Consider the following 25,852-nt stretch of genomic DNA (forward strand, 5'->3'; position numbering starts at 1 on the left):
CACCTCCTTTAAAAGTCAGTAAAATATAAGCTCACCTTATATTCCATCACCTACCTCTCCCCAGGAGCCAAGAGAGATCTCCAGAAAAATTCTAGCAAAGAGCTGTGCACCTCAGAGCACAAAGGCCACTGCCTCCCTCTCTGTCAGGCTGCAGAGGACACACACAGTTGTTGCATTGTCTCACCCATGCAATGCCTCTGCCTGTTTTGCTCAGCTCATTTAAGTGCTCCTCTCTCAAAGAGGAGTTCCAGAATGGTGAAGAAATCATAAAATCCCAGACTGGTTTGAGTTGGAAAGGACCTTAAAGATCATCAGGATCCAACCCCACTGCATGGGCAGGGACACCTCCTACCAGCCCAGGTTGCTCCAAGCTCCATTCAACCTGGCCTGAGACACTGCCAGGGATGGGGCAGCCACAGCTTCTCTGGGCAACCTGGGCCAGGGGCTCACCATTCTCATAGTGAATATTTTTTCTAATGTCTAACCTGAATCTCCCCTCTTCCAGTTTTAAACCCTTTCCCCTTGTTCTCTCACTCCACACCCATGTCAAAAGCCCTCCCCCAGCTTTCTTGTAGCCACTTCAGATATTGGAAGGTTGCTCTAAGGTCACCTGGGAGCCTCCTCTTCTCCAGGCTGAACAACCCCAGTCCCTCATCCTGGCTTCACAGGGAGGTGCTCAGCCCTCTGAGCATTTCAGTGGCTCTGCTCTGGACACATTTCAGGAGCTCTGTGTCCTTATGCTGGGAACTCCAGAATTGGACACAGTGCTCCAGGTGGGGCCTCACAAGAGCAGAGTAGAGGGGGACAAGAGCAGAAAAGGTATCATATAAATTATTAAAGGTGGAAAACAGTGCCTGTCTCCAAAAGCTGCACTTGGGCAACCTTCTGCTCCACAGCTGTTAGGAAATGAGTGTTTTTCTCTCAGCTCAGAGGTTCACATTTCATGAAACACCAAAGATGTTGTGCCCCGTTAAGGCCAACCCAGCAGGTAAAGCCCTTTTTCCCTAGGATATGCAGCAAGCTTTTCTGGAAATCCTGTTTTATTGACATCTGTCAAAACAACGCAAACATATCAGAAAGTCAAATCCATAAAATCACGATGCTTACGTGCCATCTTCCAATTAAAAAAAATATAATCCATTGAACTTCCTTCATAAAAAAATAGGAAACATTCCTTTTTCACATTTATAAGAAGAGTGCAGCTGGCTCGTATCATGAAGATGTAGAGGATGGCCAGGGCCCTGCCTCCAGCTCTGCAGCAGGACAGGCTCCTTTGCTGGCTACTTGCACACGATGGACAGTAACCATGACAACAGCCTCCCCACTAAACGATGTGCAACGGGGCTTACTTCATCAACCTGCACTTTCCCAGCTACCAAAAGAACAGTTACATGACATTCCTGGGAAAGCAGCAGGGATCAGAAATCCTAAAAGTAGTGACACAGTCCAGTTCCCATGTCAGGTGCATATACCCACATCAGGTCCACACATCAAGTGTGTTTAGGCAGGATGGTGGCAAAGTCTTAGTGAGAGCTGCTTTCAGTATCTTGCTGCCTGTTCCTGGAACTCTGTAACAAAATACCAGAAGCAAATTTTACTCCCAATGCCAGCAAAGAAAAAGGAAATCAACGACTAAAGAAACGGGAAAAAAAAAAAAGTCAACTTTCTAACAGTTTGAAACACGCAACGGCAGAAAAAGACAGCAAGGGCTCATCTCCAGCTGCTAAACCACTTCTGCTTGGGAAGACACTACCAAGTAAGAATTACTTGAAGTCTCACTCAGTTCTCTTAAGTAAAAAGTGACACAGATCAGTACAGACATTAACACGCACTGCCTCTTTGAAAGAGCAGCTGTTCCAGTAAGTTTGTTCCTCAGATCATGTCCAATGTGCCTATTTGCCTTTAAAAATGTTCACAGATGTCCCTGACAAATCGAACAGAGCACCTGCAGAGACCTAGGGAGCAGCTGAGTACCCAGGGAACAGATTCAAACTGAAAAGAGGTTTTGTTTGCAAAACAAGAACTAATTAAATATAAAGCTTACGGCAGAATGTCAATGGAAAAGCCTCCTGCTTCTTCCACCTCTGCCCAGGCTGTGCATACAAACATGGGACAGTTCTTCTGAAGAGAGAGGTTTCAAGAGATTCAAGAGAAACGTGTCCTCTACTCACCCTTCCTCTTGCTGCAGGGGACCAGGCTGTCCAGCTGCTGACGGTTCCCTGTCTCAACCAGCCAGTCGTAGAATTTGTTTTCTACCAGCATCTGGAACCGTTTCCTCTGACCCCTGAAAGCAAAAGCAGACCAGCAGGGAAGAACGTCACATGTATTTATAGTCTTATCCTTCTAAACCCCACCTTCACTACCAAAAGGAGGCTCCACTTGGATCAGCTAAGAGCTGGGATTGGCTCATGAGCTGCCCACAGAAGGAAGATGTTTTGAGCAGGTGAACATGACTGGAATGAGCCCCAGAAGCAAAATTCCTTGTACAAATTTCCCCATGCCACCAGCACATGGCACACATGGGGACACCACCACAGGGCTGCCTCTGCTTTACTCTTAGAGCCCAGATGAGCAAGCATTGTTCAAGCACTGAAGACACAACACGTTGTTCTGAAAGCATTTACAGTAGAGGGTGGAGATCAGGGGAAATGAGCAGTGCTGTTTATGTGCACTTTTAAGTAATCCCCATTCCTGGTAAACAACTCTTGGGGTGGTTTTGGTAAGACCAGCAGTAGCAGGCTACAGCACAGAGCTCAGGCTCTCTAACACTATTCAGATGTCCAAGAGCAGTGCAGGCTGATGGCAGTGTTCCTCCAGAACAGCTAGCTCAGCTCCAAAGGCTGGATGAGCATCAGGTAACTCCAGCTGTCCTTTTTTCAATATGAGCTCATGCAATTCCTTTCATAGTCCATGTAAGACATGAAAGTTTCCAAAACTCTGTGGAGATTTGAGGTATTTTTGCTTTCCTCCCATTCCTAATTTGATGTGCTGGTCCCATCCTGTCCTGTGAAAAGCAGCGAGATGGCTTTGCTCATTTCTGTACCACTTCAGAGCAGCTTGGTGTCCCCACACCCTATCCCCTCAAACTGAGACTCTTCTCCTTTGTGCCATCACTTTCACTGTGATGTTGACTGACACACTCCCTAGAAAGCAGGGTGCTAGGACAGAAACTAACTTAAATCCCTTCCCAGTCTATGTGAACACAAAGCCAGCCACTTCTTTCTTCTCTTCAGGTTTTATCTTCTCCATGTGCTTTTTTATAGACCTTGATCTGCCACTGACCCTGAAAGACTTTCTGCCTGATGCGCTTGCAAAATGAATAAACAGGATTTTATGCTTTTGCAAGATGCTCCTCAAGCTGTCTTACTGCTCCTGTCTTAACGGGGCTTTTACTCTCAGCCTGGCAGGATTTACATTCTTTTTTTGGCCCACTTTTCTCATTCAAACAACTTCAACTTCTTGAAAGAAGTCTTCTTATGTCTAACATTCTCTTTCACCTCCCTGTTGAAGCATAGCAGCTTTTTTCTTTCTACAAGGCTGATATCCTGTTTGCTCTAAGCTTCCTAGTTGTCTCTCTGGTTGCTTCCCAGCCTGCAGGAGAAAGGGACATTTTACACATTTTGCCCAGTTTCTTTTCAGCAAGCTTCTAAACTTGGCAGAGTTTTCCTGTTTTTATGATCTAAGCTACTCCAGCACTGAGCTCTTGCTCCCTCTGACTGCTGTAGAGGATGCTAAACCTAAGCATATTGTCCCTATTACCTCACACTTCTTTAACAGAAGGATTTGGACAGGCCAAACAGCTTCACAAAACCTCGGGGTGAGAAGCAGCTGCCCCAAGAGGACAGAGGCTGAGGAGGGGGAAGAAGCACCTTAGGTGAGATTGACAGACATAAAGAATTATTCCAGCACAAGGGCTGGAGTTACAACTTTCCTGAAGACTCGGTGCTAAGCGTTTTGAAGGTTCCTGCACCTTTGTCACCACTCCTCAGGCATCCCCCACCTGCAGCTAAACATTGCCCCAGAATCCTCTCTCTCTCCTAGTCCAGAGTTCTTTGAGACTGCAGGCTCCTCCAGGCTGGGCACAGAGGCACCAGTATTGCAGAAAAACAGCTCCTCCAAAACAGCAATCAAATGAACTAGAAGTCTTCAGCCTGGTACGACAGGAAACGTTGGAAATCTGACCCAAGAGGGTCAAGAGCAGTGCTCTGTATTTTCTGGAGGATAAACTCCCCAGATACCACTGTTTACCACCACCCATTTACAAGCCATTGCCTGTGCACAGAACAGGGAGAAAAATCCATACAGCTCAAATATAGGTCAGGGAATAAAACTTGTTCTCATCTCTTCAGGCCTTCACAGTTGAATTCCTGATTCTTATCCCATTCTGTGTGTGCAAATGAAGTGTCTGAGCAAGAGGACTTTAAAAGCTACTGTCCACGAGGTGATTCTACTGTAATGGACCACATGCACTTTCTTAGCTCACCTCAACAACAGACGGGACAGTAATTTAAAGCTTCAGTCTCAGTGTAAAGGTTGGGCTAAGACCACCAAGCAGCTTGCAGGCCAATAATTAGTCGAGCTGTGTTCAAGGTATGCACCCAGATCTCACCCACGGCAGCAGGCAACACTGGAAGCAGAACAGAGACAGCAGAGAGACAGGATCCAGCGCCAGAGAAGCTATAAGCTCTTCCCGGCAGGGTGGGCTCCTCACCTCAGCCCTCACCAACATCTCAGGAGGCTTCTCCTTGGCTCTCCCAAGCCAGGAAAATGCAATCATAAAGCACTTCCTCCAGAGTTAGAATTGTGTTACTCTTCTCACTATAACACCACCAAGGACCAAGACTGCCAGCTGCTAACGCTCTAGAAATCACATGCAAAACACAAACCAACCCATGATTAAAGCCCACCAGATCAATCTCCCCTTGGGTAGGCTGAGCTGAGCTGCAGGGCAGTGCAGTCATCAGGAGCCAGCACTCACCTGGTGAGTCCTGCCTCCTTCACCATTTTCTGCAAGAGCTGCATCTTCTGCTCCCTCTGGTTCAGCACCTTCTGGTAGGCCTGGGGAAGCCCCCCTGGGGTCTCTGTGGTGTCTCCTTCCATCTCAAAAGGAACAGCCAAGCCGTAGAAGTCATCGGGTGGCAGCAGGCGGAAGACGCCGGTGTCGCCACTCTCCTTGCCCACCAGCAGGGGGTTGTCCCAGTGGTTGGGCAAAGTGGCCAAGCCCACCTGAGCCATGTGGTCTTCCAGCTTGGGATAATGGGTGTGGAAAGGGGCAAAGCTGACTGCTTGGTTCCCCGAGAGGAGGAGAGGCTGGGTAGGTGTGAGCAGGTAAAGCGTGCAGCCGGAGGTGGAGGAAAGGGACATCCGATGGCACACCACAACCACCTTGACACTGTCACAGTCCTGGAGGTGAACGGTGGCCTGCACAGGTCCGAGGACAAAGGTGCTGTTCCAGCACTTCTCAATGGTCACACACCTGCACAGGAAGAAGGGAGAGAGGACACAGTCAGCAGGAACAAGGGAAGCCAGGATTTTCCCACTGCTGTGTCCAGCTCATGCAGACTTTGTGCTGGCACTGTCAATTTTGCCACAAGCACACCCGGGGTGTGCCAGGAGAACAGAACTCACCGGAGAGGAGAGAGAAGGTAAATGAAGGACTCGTTGCAGTGATGGATTCTTACATGAGCCCCCACCAGGGTGTCTGAGCTCTTGGCTAGTGTCTGCTTGTACACCTGGCTCATCATCACCACAGGGGGCACCTCTGGAGCCACACGAGTCCTGCATGCAATCTTTGCTCTCCTGGTTGTTCCTTCAACTGCAAAATAAAGTCGTTTAAAAATTAAAAAATGAAGAAGAAGAAGAAGGCTCTACATGATTCCACCCAGACATGAGGGTCTGCCTCACTCAGCATTGTACGTGGCAGTCAGAAGCTCCCAAAGTCAGGGCACACTGAAAGATTAAAACCCCTTGGAGATGATTCATGGGCAGCCAAAGCTTTTCTACAGGCAAGCAGCAAACAGAGCTGCAGCTCTATTTGCAGAGTTCTCCTCCTAAACACAAGACTTAGCTTGGCAGGAAGAACCTTAGGGTTGGTTCCATGCTGAAAGCAGGAATGGTAGGTTTTAAGACAGTGAAATGCTCCCTCTACAGTACAATCCCTGAGCAACCTCAAACTGCCACTCAGAATTGAGCAGCCACAATAAACAAAACATCCACCTGAACCGTTTCCTCCTCAGGTGGAAGGTGCCTTGGCCCAGGCTGCAATTCCAGGCAAGGAAACCAAAAGCAGTGCTCAGCTTTGCCACAAAACCAACAGGTAACCTCTGCTCTGCATCCAGCTGCACTTGAGCAAGGGGGTGGAGACACCAACCTGACTCAGAGGGGCCTCTGGAGATGGAGTTATTGATGCCTGCTCATAGAATCAAGCCAAGAGCTGGAAAAATACACACAGCACTCTCTTACCCCTCAGACTCACCTCCAGCTGCCACCTGCCTCCACCTGACAGCAGGAGGAGCAGAAAGCAAACCTCCACATCCCTGCCAGGTCCCCAGTCAGCATGAGGAGCTGAGCCCTCTAAGCTCAAAGTTCAGAAATTAATTCTTTCTAAGAAAAAATCAAAGCAAAGCCTCTAGGTACCTTGCTGAACCCAAGTGAGTTTCTTCCCGATTTTGAGGCAGGCAGTCATTCCAAAAGGGTTTGTGGTCAAGCAGGACCGCAGCCAGCTCTCCAGCTTGGGGAAGGAGAAGGCTTTGGAGACCTTGGAGTATCCATTCAGCTCCTGGCAGGGCCTCCAAAGGGCGAGCTGGTGCAGAGGACGGACCCTTCGGGACCTGCTGACCGTGCCCTCGATGAGGAAACTGAGGGCACAGATGGCTTCATAGGACACCAAGCTACACCGGGTGGGATGGGAGGAGTCTGGGAGCTGCTCTGGCTCCAGCAGGAGCTCCAGCAGAGATGAGAGGTGGCTCTGCACAAAGGCACAGTGCTCCTGGTCGTTCCAGTTCTGCAGAGAGAAGAACACAGAAGGAAGAGATGAGTACTCACGAGAGCTGACAAGCTCCACTGCCTTTATGCTTGTTCTGGAAGAGGGAAAGTAAGCCAGAAGTGGTGCTCTCTCCTGCTCACTGCTCCCTTTGCTCTTCCAAAACACCTGGACTCATCAGCAACATCCCACCCTCCAAAAAAAGAGATAAACCCATTTTATATTAACTCCCAGCATCAAAAATTTCACTCTAGAAAGCAGAGACCAACTCTTCTACAGCCCTCCCCACACAAACTGCAAGGAGGGAACAAACCAACAATTGAGAGTCAAGGTCTTGCAACTGCTCTGGAACATCACTGCAGCTGTTCCAGCTGTGACTCAGGGCTGCCCTCCCAGGAGAAAAAAGCTGAGAGAGTAATTTCCTCACAGACAGCAGCCCTGTATTCCAAAAGAGCTGCGAGAGAATTCTTTGAAATCGTTTGTTCAAGAGCTCCAGACCTCAAAAAAGAAAAAAAAAAAAGCAAGAGATAAGAATTATGGCAGATACTAAAAAAAAACAAAACACTTTTGATGGCTGCAGAAGAAGTGACTCATGGCTGTGATGACACCTTGACCTCCCCTCCTGCCTGGCTATAGTAAAAAGAGAGCACTGAGCAGCTGGGAACAGCTTGCCCAGTAGCTGGAGCTCCCTGGCCCAAGATGGGAACCCCCTCACACCAGATAAACATCACTGCAGCACTCTGCCTGCCCAGAGCTTTGTGTAATGGCCACAGCTGAGAGACAGTATCAGCTTTTAGATAACACTGGACATTCCATGGACACCCAGCTCCAGAGCCCCATGACAGCTCCCCTCATTCCTTCTCTCCTCTGCTCAATCTGTCAGTATAAAGATGCCCAGTTCCTACTTTTCACCATATTAATCATACCAACTTGTCCCAAATTACATTTCATCACCTTGTAGCATAACAGTCACACCAAAAACTCACCGAGGTTTGCAGTTGGCCTTCATTTATGATGCTGCCAATGCAAGAAAAAATTCCCATTTGGCTAGCAGAAAAAGTAAAGATCCTATTGTTTGTTAAAACAATTGCCAAGACTCTGAGAGAACCTTGACAGCTGGTCTTGGACCCTAGGAAATCCCTGCGGAGAGCTTTTGCAGCAGAGAATGCACCAGCTTAATCTCATTCACCAGTTAGCAAAGCACCTCCTGTTTGCCTCGAGTTCGTGCTTCACTGCAGGCAGGCAGGGAACAGAGCCGCTGCTTTTCGACCCGCCCCTAAGGAGGACTTGGCAGTATCCTACACGGCGGCGCAAGAATCCCGACGGCTACAAATACCTTGTTCTCGGCGGCGGATTTCCCAGTCAGGCTGAGAGACCTGCTCCTACGGCTGGGCCACTCCTCCCCGACCAGGGACCTTCGCAGAGAGACCTTGTTCAGCTGCTGGACGTACAGGAAGAGCAGGAACTGCAGAGTATCTACCGACAGCTACCCGACAAGGGAGAAAAAGAGGCGTTAGGACAGGCCGGGCCCCCCGTCCGCACCCGCCCGGCCCGGGATGGGGCTCCTGCCTTGCTCCGCTCCCGCTCCAGCTCCTCGACGTTGGCACAGGCCGCCTCCACCTCTGCCCACTCGAGGCGGCGCGGCGGGTCCCGCCGGCGGAGGCTGTGGAAGAGCTCGAAGTAAAGCCAGGCCAGGTCTCGGCCCAGCTGCAGCTTCCCGCAGGCGATGTGCCGCCAGCGGGGCCACCACAGCCGCGGGAAACAGCCCTCGGCTGCCCGCGCTCGGGCGTAGGCCGCCATCTTCCGCAGGTAGTGGGGCCCGAGGCGGGCGGGCGGAGGGGCGGGCAGGACGCCCAGCAGGAACGGCTCCGTTTTCACCCACAGCCGCACCGAGGCCGCCGCCTCCATTTCAGCCGCCTCGGGGGCCTCTCCCGGCGCCGCGCGGAGCGGTAACGGCACCGACCGCCGGGACGGTACTTCCTTCACGCCTTGGAGGACCCCGAGGAGCCGCTCCTGATTGGCTGCTCCTGCCGGCGCGGAGGCGGGAACAAACGGCGCGCCCTCTGATTGGTTCGCCTTTCACGCGGGCCTGCGCGGGGATAAGGCGGGAGGGGCGGGCGTGACGTCTCGAGATCTGATTGGATCGGCGAGCTCAAAGCCGACGTCCCGGCAGGCGATTGGCCAGCCGCCCCGAGCCGGCGGTGAAGTGTGCGCAGCTGATAGGCTGGCGGCCCGCAGCGCGCGGGGCCGTGCCGCGTTCCCATTGGCTGGCGGCGGCGGCCGGGCCGCGCCTCACTCCCGATGGTGGCCGGGCCGGGGCGGGAGGCTGAGGCGCTGCGGACCCGCCCGGAGAGAGCCGCCCCCTCCGCCCCCGGCAGGCCCGGCCCCGCTATGGCCCCCGGTTGGCTCGGCCGCCTCTGCCTCCTACTGCTCTGCCTCTGCGGAGAGGCCGCCGCCGGGTGAGTACCAGGGGGCCCGCGCCGGCGGGGCCTGTGCGCGCCCTCCCCTCAGCGCCGGACCCGCCTGTGGCCGCCCCGCTGCTCTCCTGTTTCCCCCGCCCCCAGCGCCGGCCCTGCGCCTGTTGTTGTCCCCGTGTCTCCTCATGCTCCCTGCCCCGGGCCTCCGTGTGTGTGTCCCCGCGCCTCAGTATCAGGCCTCCTCCTTCGCCTCTCCCCCAGGCTCTGGGGCCTGGGCGCTGACATGATCTTACAGCTTCCTCCCTGCCTCCTCTCACTACCGCAGGAGAGATTTCTACAAGATCCTGGGGGTGTCCCGCGGCGCCTCCATCAAGGACATCAAGAAGGCTTACCGTAAACTGGCCCTCCAGCTCCATCCCGACAGGAACCCCGACGACCCCCGGGCACAGGAGAAGTTTCAGGACCTGGGAGCTGCCTACGAGGTGAGGTGGGGAGGAGGGTGAGGTTTGTGCTCTGCATCCGTCCATGGGTGCTACCGACTAGGGCAGTGAGTAGAGAGCTGGTGTGGCTCCTGGGGAAGGAGAGGGATGAAGCTGTGCAGCCCCTTTAAGGAACTCACGGGACCTTCAGTCCTTCCCAGGCTATGGAGTGTAGATGGGTTTCATGCTGGGATTGTGATGTTGAGCTCAGCCAATAAGTTGCCTCATGAGACTTCATCTTATAATCATTAGAGGCAGGAGGAAAGAGGGCTTCTAGGAGGTGTAAAGGTCCTTCTATTAGGTACAGGTGTGGTCCTGCTTCCCCCTATTACTATGCTGGATTTCAGACACTGCCAAATAAAAACCAAAGGTAGAGAAGCTGCCTGGCTGACTAGAGAGCTCCTCCTGGAGAACAATAAAAAACCTTAGTTCACTTAGCACAGGAGAAAATGAAGACAGCAAGTTAAAATTATTTGGTGTTTATGGCTATCTGTTGCAGGTAAAAAGAGAGTTGCATCAGCCGTAGGAACAGATGCGGGTGTGTGTAGGGCCTGACTGGGAGGAAGCCTGAGCTGAAAGGTGATCAGTTTGCCCTTTAGAAGGCTTGCAGGTGGGAAAAACAAGTGTTAAGTCACATATCCTTGAGAATTCTTGGTGGTTCTGTGATCATGCAGTAGCCTACAAAGGACTCCTGGCACTGACAGCATTCTATAAACCACACCGAGAGTATTTTGGTAGCCAGATATTTAAAGTCTAAGCCCACTATCTTTTCCTGCATATGCAAATCAGACAGGATGGTGGACTCTTGTGTCTTCCATACTCTGCTGGTTTTGTTCTCATTTCTGTCACTGTGGGTTTCCATCAGCTCCTGCTATCCCCTGTGGAGCAGAAGCCCCTGGGGAAGGTGGTGCTGACCATCAGGAGCCAGCCTGCACTGGTGGGAGGATTGTGTCCTCTGGGAGGAGTAGAGGTTCAGAAGGAAAGGTTTTGTGTTCCTGCTCCCTGGTGCCCCTCTGCTCTTTAGTCAGGCAAGTAGAAAATTAAGGAGGAAGTGAAAGAAACAACTTGAATGCCACCTTCTTTGGCTGAGTGGAAAAAAAAAAGATTTATTTTGGCATCAGAGCAAAATATTTTGTATTTATTTTCATAAATAATTTGGCTGAACTCTCACAGGGAAACCAGTGAGTATAAATAATGTTTTTGTGGCAAGAAGTATTTGTCACAGGTTGTTTGCAGCTCCTGAAGATACATGTGTGCAGTTTACTTCCATGCTGTGAGTTTTCTTTTTGCATTTGATAGGACTTTATGCATGAGAAATACTTCTCTACCTCTTCCCCAACTCTTAAGTATTTCTGTAAGCATTTACCCCAGTGACAGCTGAGAGCACTCTTTGTCTTAAAAACACTGGGGGAAAGTGATTGTAAAATGAAAGCAGCTGGGGCTGAGGTGGCTGGAGTAGCTGAATGTTCCCTTCTCTCAGCAGTGACCCACTCTGTCTCCTCCTGAGCACAGCGTTGGTGAACCCCTGCAGAGTCCAGGTTACTCAGCATGAAGTGTGGAGTTCTAGTACTAACACAGACAAGTTCTTGCTGGGTGCTGGTGAAAATTAAACTGGGAAACCTCTCTTTAAAGTCTTCATTCCACCCTGCAGCTGTGTGTGAACACAGGCATCTGGGTCAGAAGGGAGATTGATCCCAGATGGGACCAGTGGATCCCAGGCTCCTCCACCTTTAATCATTTGTCTCTGAGTGGTTTGGAAGTGTACTTTCTGGGTTGTTTGGCTGGGGATTTTTTGCTCTGACACCAGCATTACAAAATGAAAAGCTCAAAAAGGAAAGCTATCTTTTAATGCCCAGTCGGTGTGACAAAGGGAGGGTTGAGCCCCTGTCTACAAGAAGCTATTAGCCTCCCTGTTGGTTTCTTTTCTTCAGTGTTTGTCACTGGTTACAGTTTCAGGCTGGTTTTCATCCTGTAGCCAGCTTCTCCACCTGTTTCTGCTCCTCTCTGGCCTCCTGACACCTAAACTGGCCACTTGTAACCTTCCAAAGCACCATCAGCAGGGGCGGAAGGGGAAGGAAGACTAAATTTCACTGGAAACTTCTGGATCTCTGCAGGCTAGAGGAGCAAGGATTTAGGAATTCACACTGAAGCTTTACTATCTTGCAAGTCACATGTGCTGGGATCTGTTATGAAGTTACTTCTCACTCCTGCCCTCAGGGAGAAGAAGGCCAGCATTCAGTCCAGCTGGTGTGGAGTTACCCTGTTTGCATGCAAACTTGTTACTGTTACTGACTGTTAGGAAATAGAAGTAGAAGAAATTGAGGTTCTGCCTGCTTGAAGAGCAAACTGAGAACCGGGGGTGATGTCATGGGGTTGCAGCGTGTCCTGCTTCCTAGGAACTGATCTGGATTATTCATTCTGATTCTTTTAATCCTGAAGATAAACTCAGTGATGTTTATATTTTCTGTGTTGCTTCCACTGTTTTTATAAACTATCTGTAGGTTTTTTATGGGTTTTAACTGATAAATTTTGTCTAACTTTTCTAGTCCAGTGCAGCAAGCAAGTCCTAGCCAGTGCGTCAGTCATGTCAAACATTGCTGTTTGTCCCCTGGGGAAGAGTTCAGGGGAACTTCCTCTCAGCTGGCTTTAAATAAAGCCTCAGCCTTCAGCTGGGGGTGAAGGTGTTGTCTGTTTGCATCCCTTTGCCAGGTGCTGTCCGATGAGGAGAAGAGGAAGCAGTATGATGCCTATGGTGAGGAGGGGTTGAAGGATGGACACCAGAGCTCCCATGGAGACATCTTCTCACAGTAAGGAGTTTTTCCTGCTTTAGGCCATTTTAGAGCTGGAGCTTTCATGCTGTGATGTTCCTGCACACGTTTGATGTGGACGTACTCTGCCTTACAATCTTGGACACGGTCAAGCACCTTACACAAATCCTTGAGGATTTGAAGCAGCACATATACAGTGGAGATCCCACGTGCAGTTTTTAGTTGTGTGTCTTGCATTGGGCTGTTCTCCAAGGACAGGGAGTAGGAACTCCAGTGGTGTCTTCCCAGAGGGACAGCTCTTGGCAAACATCACTGCCATTGTGGGGGATTTGTGAGGCACATCAAACATGGATGTAGGAGCCCTCTTGCATTCTCTGGCATGTGACTGGTGTTTAACCTGTCCTCTCAGATCATGTGTGCACTTTGGGGGTGACTTTTCCTTTTGCAGAGGAATGCTGTAGTGGTTTAACCCTGCCTTTCAGAGCAACAGTACTGTCTGGCTTGTTAAAACCTGAAAGGATCCAGGTGTTGCTCAGGCAGAACCCAGTCCTCTGTTTGTTTAATTCCTGTTTGGTTCTGCTTGGCATGAATTTACTGAAATAATTTCTGAAGTTGCTCACCTCATGTAATCCATCTGGGTGAGAACTTGCAGAGTCTGCCGGTCTGTTTTGAGGAAAAACATGCAGACTTGCATGTTTCAGATTCCTGCTAGCATTGACTGGCAGTGCCAGAGAGGGAGCACTACTCAGGGGTTGCACCTTCTGGTTGCTGAGAGGACTCCCATGAGGCAGCAGTCATTTTGAACTATTGGCATTCAGCTCCTGATCTGAAACTTGTTTCCTGTAGTAGAGAGAACTCTCCCAAAGTGACTGCTTTGTTTGAAGGCATCTGCTTGCTTCCTCGAGGACCAAAACTCTGGGTGTGCTCTGGTGCTTTTACACAGTGAGGAGGCTGTTCTCCAGCTGGCCAGAAGCACCTGCCAAGCAGCACTCTGCTGTCTGTGGGTGGCTCCCTTCACCAAAGCCCTGTGGGATCGGAATTCCTTCCTGAACTCACTGGTCTCCTTCACTCCAGCTTCTTTGGGGACTTTGGATTCATGTTTGGAGGGAACCCTCGCCAACAAGACAGGAATATTCCCCGAGGAAGTGACATCATTGTGGACCTGGAGGTTACCCTGGAGGAGGTGTATTCAGGAAACTTTGTAGAAGTAAGTTTGCCTCTTGGCTCTTTCCAGTGCTCCCAAAGAATAGAGCAAAAAGAGCAGCTTGTTTTCTCAGGATCTGGCAGTGACAGCAGAGGATGTTGTCGTGCTGTTTTCTAGTAGTTCACTGGAGAAACAATGTGTTTATTCAGCTTTGCCATTTGACAGCCACATTGGCTGTCAGGGACTAGCTGTATAGCTGTAGCTTTTTTTTTTAATTGCAGTAGCCCATTTGGAAAAGATGTAATTGGTCTCTCTCTAGGGGTATTTTATGGCCTCTGTTCTTAAGCCTCATTTGTTTTGCAATTCTGGCAAAACTGTGCTGAGGATTTTTCATAGCCTCTTTAGCTGGTCATACGTCATAGTCTCTGCAGATTTTTGGGTTATGTACATGGCAAATATATGGTGGCCTCTTCATTTTATATTTTTTGAAGAGTGCTGTATTTCTGGTGCTGACAGTCCCTGCTGTTTTGTGTGTGAGAATCTGCATGGGTTGAGTTTGTGAATAGTCTGGGTAAATGCAGAGCTCCAGGTACTTTGCCCATTGTGTGGAACAAGTAATCTATTGTAACCAAAGGGGTGAGCTGTTTCATCCTAGTGCTGACTTTCCTTTTTGGAAACCTGTGCTGAAGAGGAAAGAAAATGGTAATTGTAGTATGAGAGACTATTATTTTCAGCTTTTTTGGTATTTAATATGTGGTCAGCACGAGGTGTAAGGTGAAAATTTAGCAGACATGCTTTGCCAAGACTACATGGAGCTGCTGTGGAGGCAGCAGAAAGTGCTTAAAAAAAAACAACCAAAAAAAAAACCAAAACAAACAAGCCCAAACTCTGCTCAGGTCCTTTAAGAAATCCAGGCCCTTGCGGAGACCTGGAAGTGCTGCCTGTGTGCTGGCATCCACCTCTTCTTTTTATGCAGGTTGTCAGGAATAAGCCAGTGGCAAGACAGGCACCTGGAAAACGGAAATGCAATTGCCGGCAGGAGATGAGGACCACCCAGTTGGGTCCCGGGCGTTTCCAGATGACTCAAGAAGTTGTTTGTGATGAATGTCCCAACGTCAAGTGAGTTTTACGCTCTTTACTGCTCTATGGCTGTTTATCCAAAACCTGCCACTAGATGGAGGAAAGTGCCCGTCCTACCAGCGAGCACCACGGAGTTCAGGCGAACTTCCCACTGGTTTCTCGTTTCTGAGGAGCCCGTCTTCGGTCTTACAGCAGAGACAAACAGCTCTGCTAGATGTAGAGCTTCCCAGTTTCCTCATTCGGCTTCTTATTCCTTGATCATTGAGACCAGAGTGGAAGTTTGACAATTAAATCTGAATCAACAAAGTCCCACTGCTTCCAGCTGGGACATGGAATTTCTGTTGCAGTCACACATCCAGGTGCTGACTGCATTGAGGAGCTTCACTTCACTTCCCTCTACCAGATGAGTATCATCACACAGGACCATCAGTGCACACCCTCTGGTTTAGATGTGAGCAAAGAGAAGAGGGTGTGTTGGCTTATCTGGGGGTCTTCTCATCCCCAGCAGGAACACAAGTAGATGCCACCACCTACTCTTGAAAACTTTCCTGCTCTTCCACCTCTTCACAGGCTCGTGAACGAGGAGAGGACACTCGAAGTAGAGATCGAGCCTGGCGTGAGGGATGGGATGGAGTATCCCTTCATTGGAGAGGGTATGTATGTGGGCACTGTCCTGCTGCCTGCCTGCAGCTTGCTCCTTTTCCATGATGCAAGGCTGGTCTTCGTGGCAGCGTCCAAGCCCTGCTTTTTGGCTAGCTGATCAGAACATGTGATTTCAAATGCTGTGTCCTCTTTGCGCGCGCACACACACACACACACACACACAGCTGTAAAGCTCGTGTTTCAGTTAATTCTTGAATAGGAGCATTTCAAGCACGAGTATGTGGGGGAATCCCCTCTGCCCAAAGAGACAGAGCCCTTCACCAAGTAAAGGACATCAGTAGCATGTCTTTCAGACCAGCAGAGGTGTGAGCTCTTTGAGGCACTGATCCTGGGCTCTTCAACACCAGGGATATGTAAGCAGGGTTCCAGTCATGTGAAGATGAGCTAGTCATATTTTTTTTGTTTTAACGTGTGAGCTGCAAGTCTCTTTTGTGTTTACCATGCTGTGTGTGTTTTCAGTTGTTACCAGCTATCTCATTTCAACAGAATTTTCCCTTCCACAGGGGAACCCCATGTGGATGGGGAGCCAGGTGATTTGCGCTTCCGAATCAAAGTTCTTAAGTAAGTAACTGGCCTGGTTGAACTCCTTCTGATTTTACTGTGTAGGAGGCTTGCGAGCAATTTTCTGTCCCTCTTGGCTAGTGTGTAGCTTGCCCTCTAGCAGAGTTGGTGTAGCCAAGGGTCTGGTACTCAGGGCTGTGCAGGATGTTCAACCCTGATGATGCCAAAGTAGCTGGTTTCACTGCACTTTATGTTGCTGACATAATTCTATTTTTACTTCATTTGGCTTAAATTCTGACCTGCATTTATAGTTCCTGTATGAATCACATGGAATATCTCCTTTTTCCAGAAACATGCTGTCTCCCTATTGTAAGGAAATGCACTCTTGAGAGAAGTGTTGTGTGAGTCACAGCGTCTTGACACGCCTCACTGCCCTAGAAATAAAAAAGGTTATTTAGTAGCACATAACTTGCACAGGAAAGTGGAGCTGGAATTTCATTAATTCCTCATTTCCTCTCCCATCTGTGAATTCTTCAAACTCACAAAGAGAGGGGGAGGAAGCTGGAGGACCTGTTTCCTCGATGGGGAAGCAGAAAAGTTCCAGCGTGTTTTTGTTTCCCAGGCACCCAGTCTTTGAAAGAAGAGGAGATGACTTGTATACAAACGTGACAATCTCGCTGGTCGAGGCACTTACAGGCTTTGAAATGGATGTTGCCCACTTGGATGGGCACAAGGTGAGGCAGTTGTTTGCTTTCTTGCTGTGTGCAAAGAAAATTCACCTGCAGGTCCCCTGTGCTTGAGGGGAGCTTCCTTGGGGTCTTTGCAGCTGCTGGTTGTGTACTCACTCTGCCAGTCTCCCAGGCCAATTCCCATGGAGCCCAAACTTTGTACATGAGGTACACAGTGTGGATCTTGGTCCCAGGCTGCCCATGGGGGGGATGTTAGTTCTGATATGTGCCCTGGCAGCTATACTGCCTTGGACCCCTTGCACATCACTGACTCTGGCAAGGAATCGTTCCCAGTTGAAGCTTTCCAGTGGGTTGGAAAGGGTGTTGGGGAACACACCCAGAACAGGAGTAACATTCTGAAATTCGTCTGTAGGTTCACGTCACTCGGGATAAGATTACAAAACCTGGAGCCAAACTCTGGAAAAAAGGAGAAGGTCTTCCAAATTTTGATAACAATAATATCAAAGGCTCACTAATAATAACATTTGATGTGGAGTTCCCCAAAGAGCAGCTGACAAACGAGCAGCGAGAAGGTGAGTGTTGTGAAGCTCTGTGGTGGCAGCAGCCTGCACAGTTCTCTCATCAAAGCTGATAAGAAATTTGCACCACTGAACCAGGGGCTCTCATGAGGGGTTCTCCTTTCCCTGTTCCCCTTGTACAGCAGAACAGCTGGCCCATACCCTGTGATTAACTTCCATTTCCTTTTGAAGCAAGCAAGCAACTAAGCATGGCTACTGCAGTTGCAGGGAACAAGATTGGGTTGGGATGTAGCACTTGGCGAGTGTTTGCAGGTGCTTTGTTTTGTAGCTGGCCATCTGTCTGAGCTGAAAGGCTGACCAGGCTTAGCTTCTGCCTGTTTTGCCTCTGCTGGAATGGGATCACAAGAGGGTTTTTCCAGTCCCTGCTTCTACTTTCCTGGAGAAGGCAAGACTGTGACAGTCCCTCTGCTGTTAAAGGGTTAAGGGCTCATGCAGCATCAGGGAAAGGATTGTTCTTCTCTGCTTCTCTTTTTACCCTTGGTGCTTTGTGCGTGTCTAGGGAGCAAGGGTGCAATGCAGATGTTTTGTAGGAGAGATCTGCTTCTCAGCTTCAGTGCTTAACTGGAAACTTGATGAACCATGCAAAATCCTCAATGACAGGAGAGTGAACACTTTACTCCTTGCTGGAAATGCCTCTGTGTTTCAGCAGTCTCTGCAGTAAGGTTCTGCTGCTCTGCACAAGGCATCCAGGACCCCGTACCACATTTCAGGACACAAATTCCTGGCACGTACCAGCACAGCTCCTTAGAAAATCCCCATCCTCAGAACTTTTTCCTGCTGGTCAGGATTGTCTTCTGAAGGTGCTGTTTCAGTGGATGCTGGCAGCTGTCCTAGTAGAACAATGCAAACTTGCAGCTTTCCTGGGCTCTTTGAGCTGGCAGAGGGATGCTTTGGGTGGGCTTTTCTGCCACTGTGACAGTACTCTGCTGGCTTCCATTGAGGCCCAGTTGTCAGCTGCAGGTCCAGGGCTGACTGTGGCTTTCCTGCAGCTCTTTGGGCTGTGCTTTTTGAGTGGACCTCATTTGTGCTTCGACCACTGTGCTTTCCTGCTTGTTGCAAGTGTGTCATGTCCTGCCAGTGACCACATTGGTATGAAGTTTCATTCAAGCCCTTCTTGAAGCTTCATAATGCAACAGCACCTCTTGTAGAGGTGTGAGGTTTTATCCAGCTGTTGCTCTTGGCAGTTTGTGGAAAGACTGTGATAGAAGGCTGTGTGTGTCTCAGAATGTCACTCATGCCTTTACAAATACCCCAGGAACAGGGAGGTGATGGGGCTGATATGCATTTCATGTTCTCCTAAAGCAATTCCATGCTTCCCAGGGGAAGATGGCTGGGTAGGCAGTCAGATGCATTTGTGTGTGCAGGAGTGTCTCCAAACACTCGGTGCTTTCAGGAGCTTTAGGAGGGAATAGGTCTCTTTGTGTTGGGTGGCAGCAGTTCAGTGTACACATTCAAAGGAAGACTGTGGGCTTCAGAATTCAAAACATCCCTGTTTTTTCTTATGGTTGGCACTGATCCTAATTTCTTATCTGGTAGCCAAATGTACAGCTCCTGGGGCTGTCAGAATCTGCTCTGACTCTGAGAGCATTACTCTGCTCAGCCCCAGCTTTAGGGGCAGAGAACTAACATGCTTTCTCTTTCCTGCCAGTGTGACACCAGGGAATTTATTGCCTGTTGCTCAGAGCTGACTTTGTTTCATCTATTTCCCACTCTTCTCTACTGACAACTGTTGATTGTCTGGTTTGGAGCTTTTGATTCCATCCCTGAGTTCTTAGAGAAAAACAGCAGGCAGCAAAGTGCCCTGGATATCTTGCAACCTGGTGGGGGGGTCAGAAAAATCTGGAAGTTGGCTCCATTGAAAAATACCTGAGGTGTGCAGCAGCACCAAATACCAGGATTCCTGGCAGGAATTCCTGATTCACTATCAGATAACCTGTTGAAATATCCTGTGCACTAATGAGGGGCCAGCAGGCAGCTGCCTGGAGCTAGCTGGCAGGAAATGAGGTAGGGGAGTGGTGCTCAGCCCACTTTTTGTCAGGGTTACTGGAGCATACCTTTCTCCAGCTACCTCCTTCCTTTCAAAGAACGCTTCCAGGAGGCACAGCCTCTTACCCGTCAGCCAGGAAGGGACTTTGAGCCTCCTCTGGCTGGGGAGGGGCAGGGGACCTGCCTTACACTCCCCTGGAGAATAACCCATCCTGAATGCTCTGCAGCCACTCTACAGGGGCTGTCTTTGCCTTGCTGTGGAGGAGATTTCTAAATGTAGAAGAGAGTTCAGGGTCCTCTGGGCAGTGAGAAAGAAGCATGAATAGTTCTTGCCTAGCAATGAGCTGTGTTGCTTCCGCTTGGTACTTCCAGGACAGTTTTCCAGTATTTTGAGAGCTACTGTGGTCTTTCTGCATAAAATCATCAGTCTTGAGGGACAGTATGTAGCCAGAATCATTTAAGGATAGACAAGCAAGATAAGTTTTGCAGGGAGATTGAGCTACAGTTCATCAAGAAGGACTTGCATATGGGAAAGCTTAGTTTGTTGGTTGTGGTTTGGTGTTTTTTCTGTGCAAGTAATTGAATTGTGATTTAATTGCTGATCCTCCCTCACCATGCTTATGTGCCTCTCCAAGTTAACAACTGGGGTGGTATTTTTCTAGGCAGCCTGGTCTGACCTGTTGGTCAGACGTGCTGGGTGACACCATGACTCTTCTTTCAGTGGAGCAGCTGAACAAGCTGCTCTGAGGCAGGACTGCCAGCCTGTCTTCTGTAGTGAGCTTTGCTACAAGGCTGATGATGGTTTGGGGACATTCAACAACAGAATTATAGCAGCTAGATTTTTTTTTTTTAATTATTATTTGAAATTTACACAGGATGTGTAGGGAGTTTTCTTCAGTTGGGTCCTGACAGCTACTCCTCAGGCCTTGGGTCGTTTTTGGTGTGAGTCCTGGCAGTGTGTGACCAGGCTGACTTGAAACAGGGAGTCCTCTCTGATTAGCTCTGGAAAAAGCATGACACATCTGTTCTTGCCACCAGTCTGCTTCCTCTGCTTTGTGCAGACTTGCCCTTTAAGGAGCAGTGAAGACCTGCCAGCCATTCCCTGAATTTGCTGCCCCCAGTTGTTGAGCTGTTATGTTTGTTAAGGGCTGACTTGTTCTTCCTCATGCTCTGGTAATGTCGTACTGACAGGACCTCGGAGCACCCAACTCATTGAAATATTTTATGAATGGACCTTCAGGATGGGAAGGTGGGGTCTGTAAAGTCATAAAGACTCCTGTGTGAAACAGATTTCAAAAAAAAAAACAAACCAAAACAACCAATTTGACATTATCAGGCCTTCAGGATACTTAAGCCCACAGATAACAAGTTTGCTTCCTTACTTGCCTTCAGGAGGAATTACTTCTAGTGGACAGTTATGTCCCCCAGGCACCACATAGCAGTGTGAAAATCTCTGGTTACTCAGTATGGGTTTCTGTAGCTGATGAGTCCAGAAGGACTCAGATGTGGAGTTCACTTGAGCTATTGAGAGAGCGTGGGGAGAGGAGCTTGGTGAATTAGACTCTGGGAATACTCAGCAAGGTGTTTGTTGTTCCAGTTTTACTTAAGATGATAAAATTTTTCTCAGCTTAAATAGCAGAGCAGCTCTGGGAGTCAGCTTTCTCACAGTGGTGTTCTGGGCTTTGAGTTTGTAGCAGAGGAGACTTTCTTTGTGGATCTCTTGTGTGGTCCTGAGAGTGCAGGAAAACACCAGTACAGCATCCCTGGCCCCAGTCCAATTTCTCCATTTGAGGAATACTGAAGGAGCAGGAGAAAAGTTGTCACACCTCTGGTTTTGGGGGGATTTTTGCTTTTTTTTGCTTTTTTTCTTTTTATGTAGCAGTATTTGTGTTATTCAAGCTTAGTGCCAGGGAGGCTATGAGCCAGATGTGTAAGTGCAGTGGGAACAGCAAATGCATAGTCCTCCTCCTCTCTGTGCCCTCAGTAACTCTTCCCTTTCTCTTTACAGGTCTCAAGCAGCTGTTGAAACAAGGATCAGTTCAGAAGGTGTACAACGGATTGCAGGGATATTGATGTGTTGGGGAAAAACTGGGACTTAAAGTGAAAAAGTCAGATTTGTTTTGCAGTCTTTTCTCCTGCCCGCCACTGTAGGATGGCAAAGGGGGGAGGGTGGGCCAATTGTTGAGGTATATCTAATTTTTTCTTTGTAAATGGTGGAAGTGCTCAGATGAGTTGGGGGAAATGCTACTCTATTTCAGGACATAACTGGTGCTGCCTATCATGTTCCTCGTCCTGGAACAACAAAGAGACTCCTTGAGCAAGGAAAAAAAAAAAAAAGGAAAGGAGTTTTAAATTCCACACAGATTGGAATTTCTGGTTTTTAAATATATTTTGATGTGACTTTTCTTGACCATCTCAACATATTTTCATAGCTTCTCCTGCTTTTTATGTCCTTTATGTCAAGTCTCTCCTGAGTTTCTGTTCCTTTAGTGTTTTGGTTTGGGTTTTTTTTCAATCCCAGCCCTTTTCCTCTGAGTCCAAAGTGTGGTGTTACTTCAGAGCCTGTGTTTCTGGGGCAGGAGTACAGGTGCTGCTGGGAGTGCATGGGCAGGAGAGCCTTTAATGGGCTACCTTAGGCCCCACATGTGGTTGGGAAAGCAGAAGTAAAGAGTTTCTTAAGGCCTCTGTGGACTACCAAGTAGTCCTCTTGTCCCAAAAGTTAATGATTGATTTTAAACCTGAAATCAGCAGCTTAGCAAAAACCCCTCGGACTTTTCACAGTGTGGTTGGGTTTGTTTTTTGGGTTTTTTTTTTGGAAAACAGTGGAATGGCTCCTCATGGCCTTGGTTCTTCCACCTTGCCTTCAGATGTAACCAACAGCTTGCCTGGAAAAATTCACTTGCCTCCTGCACTCTGTCCTCTGTGAGGACGAGTGAAACTAACAGCACAGAAATAAAGATGTTTTGAGTTGGAGTGGCAAAAAACCCCCAGCCTGGTGATGTGATTCAGCACTGCCCTTATCCTGGGAGAGCTGATCTAACAAGGTATGGTCCCTTCAAGCTGTGAGCTGCTCTGAAGGGTGAAACTACAGCTGGCAATCCCAGCAGAAGCTCTTTAGCTGCTTTATTAGACCCAAGGGCCTGGTCACCTAGCAAGGGGGTTAACTGTGCTGTTCTGGCTGGTGTCATGAGGATCCTGCTGCTTTCAGCATTGCCCTCAGAGGCTCCTCTCCACATGTTCTCCAGCTGTGTGCTAACCAACTTCTCAGAGGTGTCTGTGTCAGCCCAGTGCTTGGCTGTGACAGAGATGTAGGCAGCAAGGAAAATGAGTCAGTTGTTTATTTAAGATAATGTTCTTCTTCCCTCTGGGTTATCAGTGGGATCCTCACAGCCTGCTGCTTTATCCCTCATCTGCTGCCTGGGAGAAGTAGGATCTTTGTTTTATTTCTTCATGGAAATATTTGCTGGGGAGCAGTGGCAGGAGTCTCAAGGTAGTTTTGGTGGGGTTTTTTATTATTATTGTTTGTCTGTCTTCATTGTGAACTTTAAGAAGCTCAGATCTGAGCTCGGTGAGGTGGGGAGGGCAGTGCTGGCCCAGCCCCTGTGTGCAGTCTCACAATGTCCCACCCAACCCTTCAGCTCTGGCAAGAGGTGACGCAGCGGAAGCAGCAGCACCGGGAAGGTTTCCTGTTGGATCCTTTGTACATTTGCCTTGGCGGAGCAGATCAGGGGCTTCAGGGACAGCTGAGAGAGGGGTGGTGAGGCAAACAGATGCCAACTCTTGGTCTTCATGCCCCTCTTCCTCAAAATCTATAAGAGTAAACCATTCATTTCAGGTGGAGTGTCTGCCTGTTGGATGAGCAGCTCATGCCAGGTGTCCATAGGCAGCTCTTGCCCCTGCTTCCCCCTTTAGATTTCTAGGAAACCTCAGATGTCAAAGACAATCATCTGCACAGGGTTGGTTCCTGTCACTTAAGCCCCTTGAGGGTCTGTTTGATGGTGGCCTTTCTGTTCTGCTGGCACATGAGCATGCTGCCAATCACCTGTAAAGCCAGAAAGCTGAGACCTCTCAGCAGAGTTTCAAGCCCTGCACAGGAGAGAAGTCAGCTGTAGTGTGACCTTTCCTACCTGCACCCCAAGCAGCAGGCAGTGCATTCATTTCAGGCATGAGTACTTTCTGCTGCTGCTTTCCTTTCTCTTAATTTTTTTTCCTTCCTGTCATTCTTAGGGCTTTTTGCTGGTTGGTTTGTTTGTTTTTCGTTCTGAGTCTGTGGTCCAAGAGGCCAGGACTAGGTAGAAGAGCAACAATAGCTGCAAAAAGGCTCAGCTTTTACCAGGTTGAGAAGAAAAACAGGAAAGAAAGCCCCAAATTGTACCAAAAGGTCCTACTTCCTTCCATCTCTCTCTTGCCCCCTGCTGTGGGGTATGTGCAGAGCCCCACCTCCAGGCAAAGCTTCCAGGGTTTCAGTGCTTTCTCTGCAGGAATGTTTGCTGGGGTTCGGGTCAAACATTTCCACTTGTTTTGGTCTGCTTGCCCGAGGAAAGCTGCTCAGATGATGGGATGCATTTGTCCTCCAAGGACCCCAGAGTGTCTGGGCAGGGGGATGTGGAAGCTGTTCAGTGCCTGTGACATCCCCTGTCCCCTGTTTCAGTAATAGTGTGAGCAGCTCAGCACACAGGTTGCTTTATCTTGTGTAAATGCTTCCTAGGAGGCTTAAATGTTCACCTTGGCTCTTGGTTTGGGACCTGGAGGTGTAAAACTCTGAGCAGGTAATCCTGTCATGCACAATCTTAACTTCCAGCCCCTTCCAAGCAATGCTGCTCATCACAAGTTGCATCAAATAATAATAATAATAAAAAAAAAACAATTTCCTGGTGCCCTTTTACCCTAAGTCCTGCACAAGCCAAGGATTGTTGGGGTTTAGCCAGAGGCATGTTGTTCTATCCTTGGCCTTGAAACATATTTCAAGAAGTCCTTACTCTTTGGGAGAAGAGGGGGTTTAACCAAGCACACTGTGCTTGCCCAGCTCAAGTGGAATCCTGAGTTATTTCTGAAGTGGATGGTTCTGATCACCTCCAGAAGCTGAGTGTGTGCCTTCATGACCTCACCACAGGTTGCTTGAAGGTCTCATCACCTCAGTGCTGTGTTCCCACCCTTTTGGCTGGATCCCTCCTACACCAGGAAAGGTGAAGGAGCAGATGATGGGGTGAGGACTCCAGAGAAGGTAGATGAGGGGGCCTGCAGGTGGAGAACAGGGTTCAAATCTGCTTGTCCCACAAGCACCATGCCCCAGCAGCCTTGTCCATTTCTCATGTTCCTCCACACTCTGGTCTTGCTGTGTCCAGTAACGTGTTGTCCATCCCAGACCACATGTTCCAAGTTTTGGGTCCACACAGGGGACCATCAGCACTAGGTATGTAAGTTCTGGAAACGAAACGCTAGAATGTTAGGTTGGAAAGGACCTCAAGGATCATCGGGTCTGACCTTTCTAATATTGATGTGAGATGTCTCAGTACCCTGCTGAGCTGAGACTTAAAACTGGAAAGTTTTAAGTCTCAGGGAATCCACCACTTCCCCTGGGAAACCATTCCAGGGAAGCAGACTGGCCTGAGGGGGTGGCACATTCCTGATGGCTTCAACCATTCACTGCTATCTTCTCACTACAGCAAGTGGCACAGCTTGCTCAGAGCACCCCCGGGTTGGACAGGGAAGAAAGCGTTCCCCAACAGCCATTTCTTCTCCATGGAAACTTGCCTGCAAGGACAGTGCAGGTGGGCTTGTTTTTTTCTTGCTGGAGAGCTTCTTTTAGAGCACTTCTCTGTATCTAAACTTTGCTGGGAGGCAGGCAGTGGAGAGAAAGGGGAGAAGTGACCGGTGCCAGGAGAAAACCACTCTGAAGATGCACATCTGCAGTGTTCCCAAACAGATCTGCTCAAGTGTTTGGACAGCATGGGTCACTCTGGCTGGAAAGAGGAAGCCACAACTCCTTGCTGGAGTCCTTAAGGTGATTTCTAGGTAGCAGCCCTCATCTCTGTTGCCTGTACCACGAGCAGTGGTGGAGCATCTTGCCAGGCATGGTTTGCTCAGCTTGAAGTGGTCACCAGGGTGGGAGATACAGGGTGGGGGACTGGTGGTATCCCACTGCCATGTAGCCCTGCTGGGTGTTGACTGTGGCCAGCAGCCAGCTTTCTCCTCCTGTTTCCTCTGGCTTGCTGACCTGGGAGGTGAGAGGAAAGGGAAGAGAGGGCAGTGATGTGTCCTGGGCACCCCTGCCCCGAGGGACTCACCACCCCAGCCCTTTCCTCTGCTGTTAAATATTTCCAAGGACCTGCCTGCCCTTGTGTGGGAGCAGGAGGCTGCTGGAAAGCAGATACCCAGCCACCTCCACCCATAGAACTCACATTGCCCAAAAAAGCACCTTCTGCTGAGGGAGGGCTGGCTGGAGGCTGCACGTGTTGCAAGCTCCCTCTCCCCTGTGCAGCCCCCCAAGCTAAAAAGGAAGGTTGAAAGCTGGTGCTGCCAGAAATGAGAACATCTGGGGCTGTGACAGTTGTGACCTCGGGGA

The 25,852-nt window shown here is 49.3% G+C and overlaps 2 protein-coding genes across 5 annotated transcripts; one reads left to right on the top strand and one right to left on the bottom strand.

The window, feature by feature from the left end:
• Window positions 1-1,033: 1,033 nt before the first annotated feature.
• On the bottom strand, window positions 1,034-9,031 carry TBCCD1 (TBCC domain containing 1). Of its 4 annotated transcripts, none has more exons than XR_003987880.1 (8): window positions 8,552-9,031; window positions 8,319-8,468; window positions 6,637-7,003; window positions 5,629-5,815; window positions 4,979-5,476; window positions 4,484-4,860; window positions 2,172-2,284; window positions 1,034-1,568 (listed from the first exon to the last, which is right to left on the bottom strand). XR_003987880.1 is itself a non-coding variant. In XM_030455984.1 (7 exons), exons 1-7 carry the CDS (start codon window positions 8,888-8,890, stop codon window positions 1,540-1,542), a joined length of 1,683 nt encoding a protein of 560 aa, XP_030311844.1. In that variant the 5' UTR covers window positions 8,891-9,031; the 3' UTR covers window positions 1,036-1,539. The 4 variants fall into 4 exon arrangements, 1 of the variants encoding a protein (XP_030311844.1); XR_003987881.1 differs by lacking the exon at window positions 1,034-1,568 and having other exon boundaries at window positions 2,202-2,284; window positions 4,484-4,627; window positions 4,712-4,860; XM_030455984.1 differs by lacking the exon at window positions 4,484-4,860 and having other exon boundaries at window positions 1,036-1,568.
• Window positions 9,032-9,279: 248 nt separating this feature from the next.
• On the top strand, window positions 9,280-21,710 carry DNAJB11 (DnaJ heat shock protein family (Hsp40) member B11). Its single transcript, XM_030455986.1, has 10 exons — window positions 9,280-9,441; window positions 9,725-9,881; window positions 12,588-12,685; window positions 13,721-13,853; window positions 14,767-14,909; window positions 15,441-15,523; window positions 16,037-16,094; window positions 16,657-16,768; window positions 17,136-17,295; window positions 21,296-21,710. Exons 1-10 carry the CDS (start codon window positions 9,284-9,286, stop codon window positions 21,358-21,360), a joined length of 1,167 nt encoding a protein of 388 aa, XP_030311846.1. The 5' UTR covers window positions 9,280-9,283; the 3' UTR covers window positions 21,361-21,710.
• Window positions 21,711-25,852: the final 4,142 nt, after the last annotated feature.

Source organism: Calypte anna, chromosome 9 (assembly GCF_003957555.1).
Source record: "Calypte anna isolate BGI_N300 chromosome 9, bCalAnn1_v1.p, whole genome shotgun sequence".
In the NCBI taxonomy this organism is placed as follows: domain Eukaryota; kingdom Metazoa; phylum Chordata; class Aves; order Apodiformes; family Trochilidae; genus Calypte; species Calypte anna.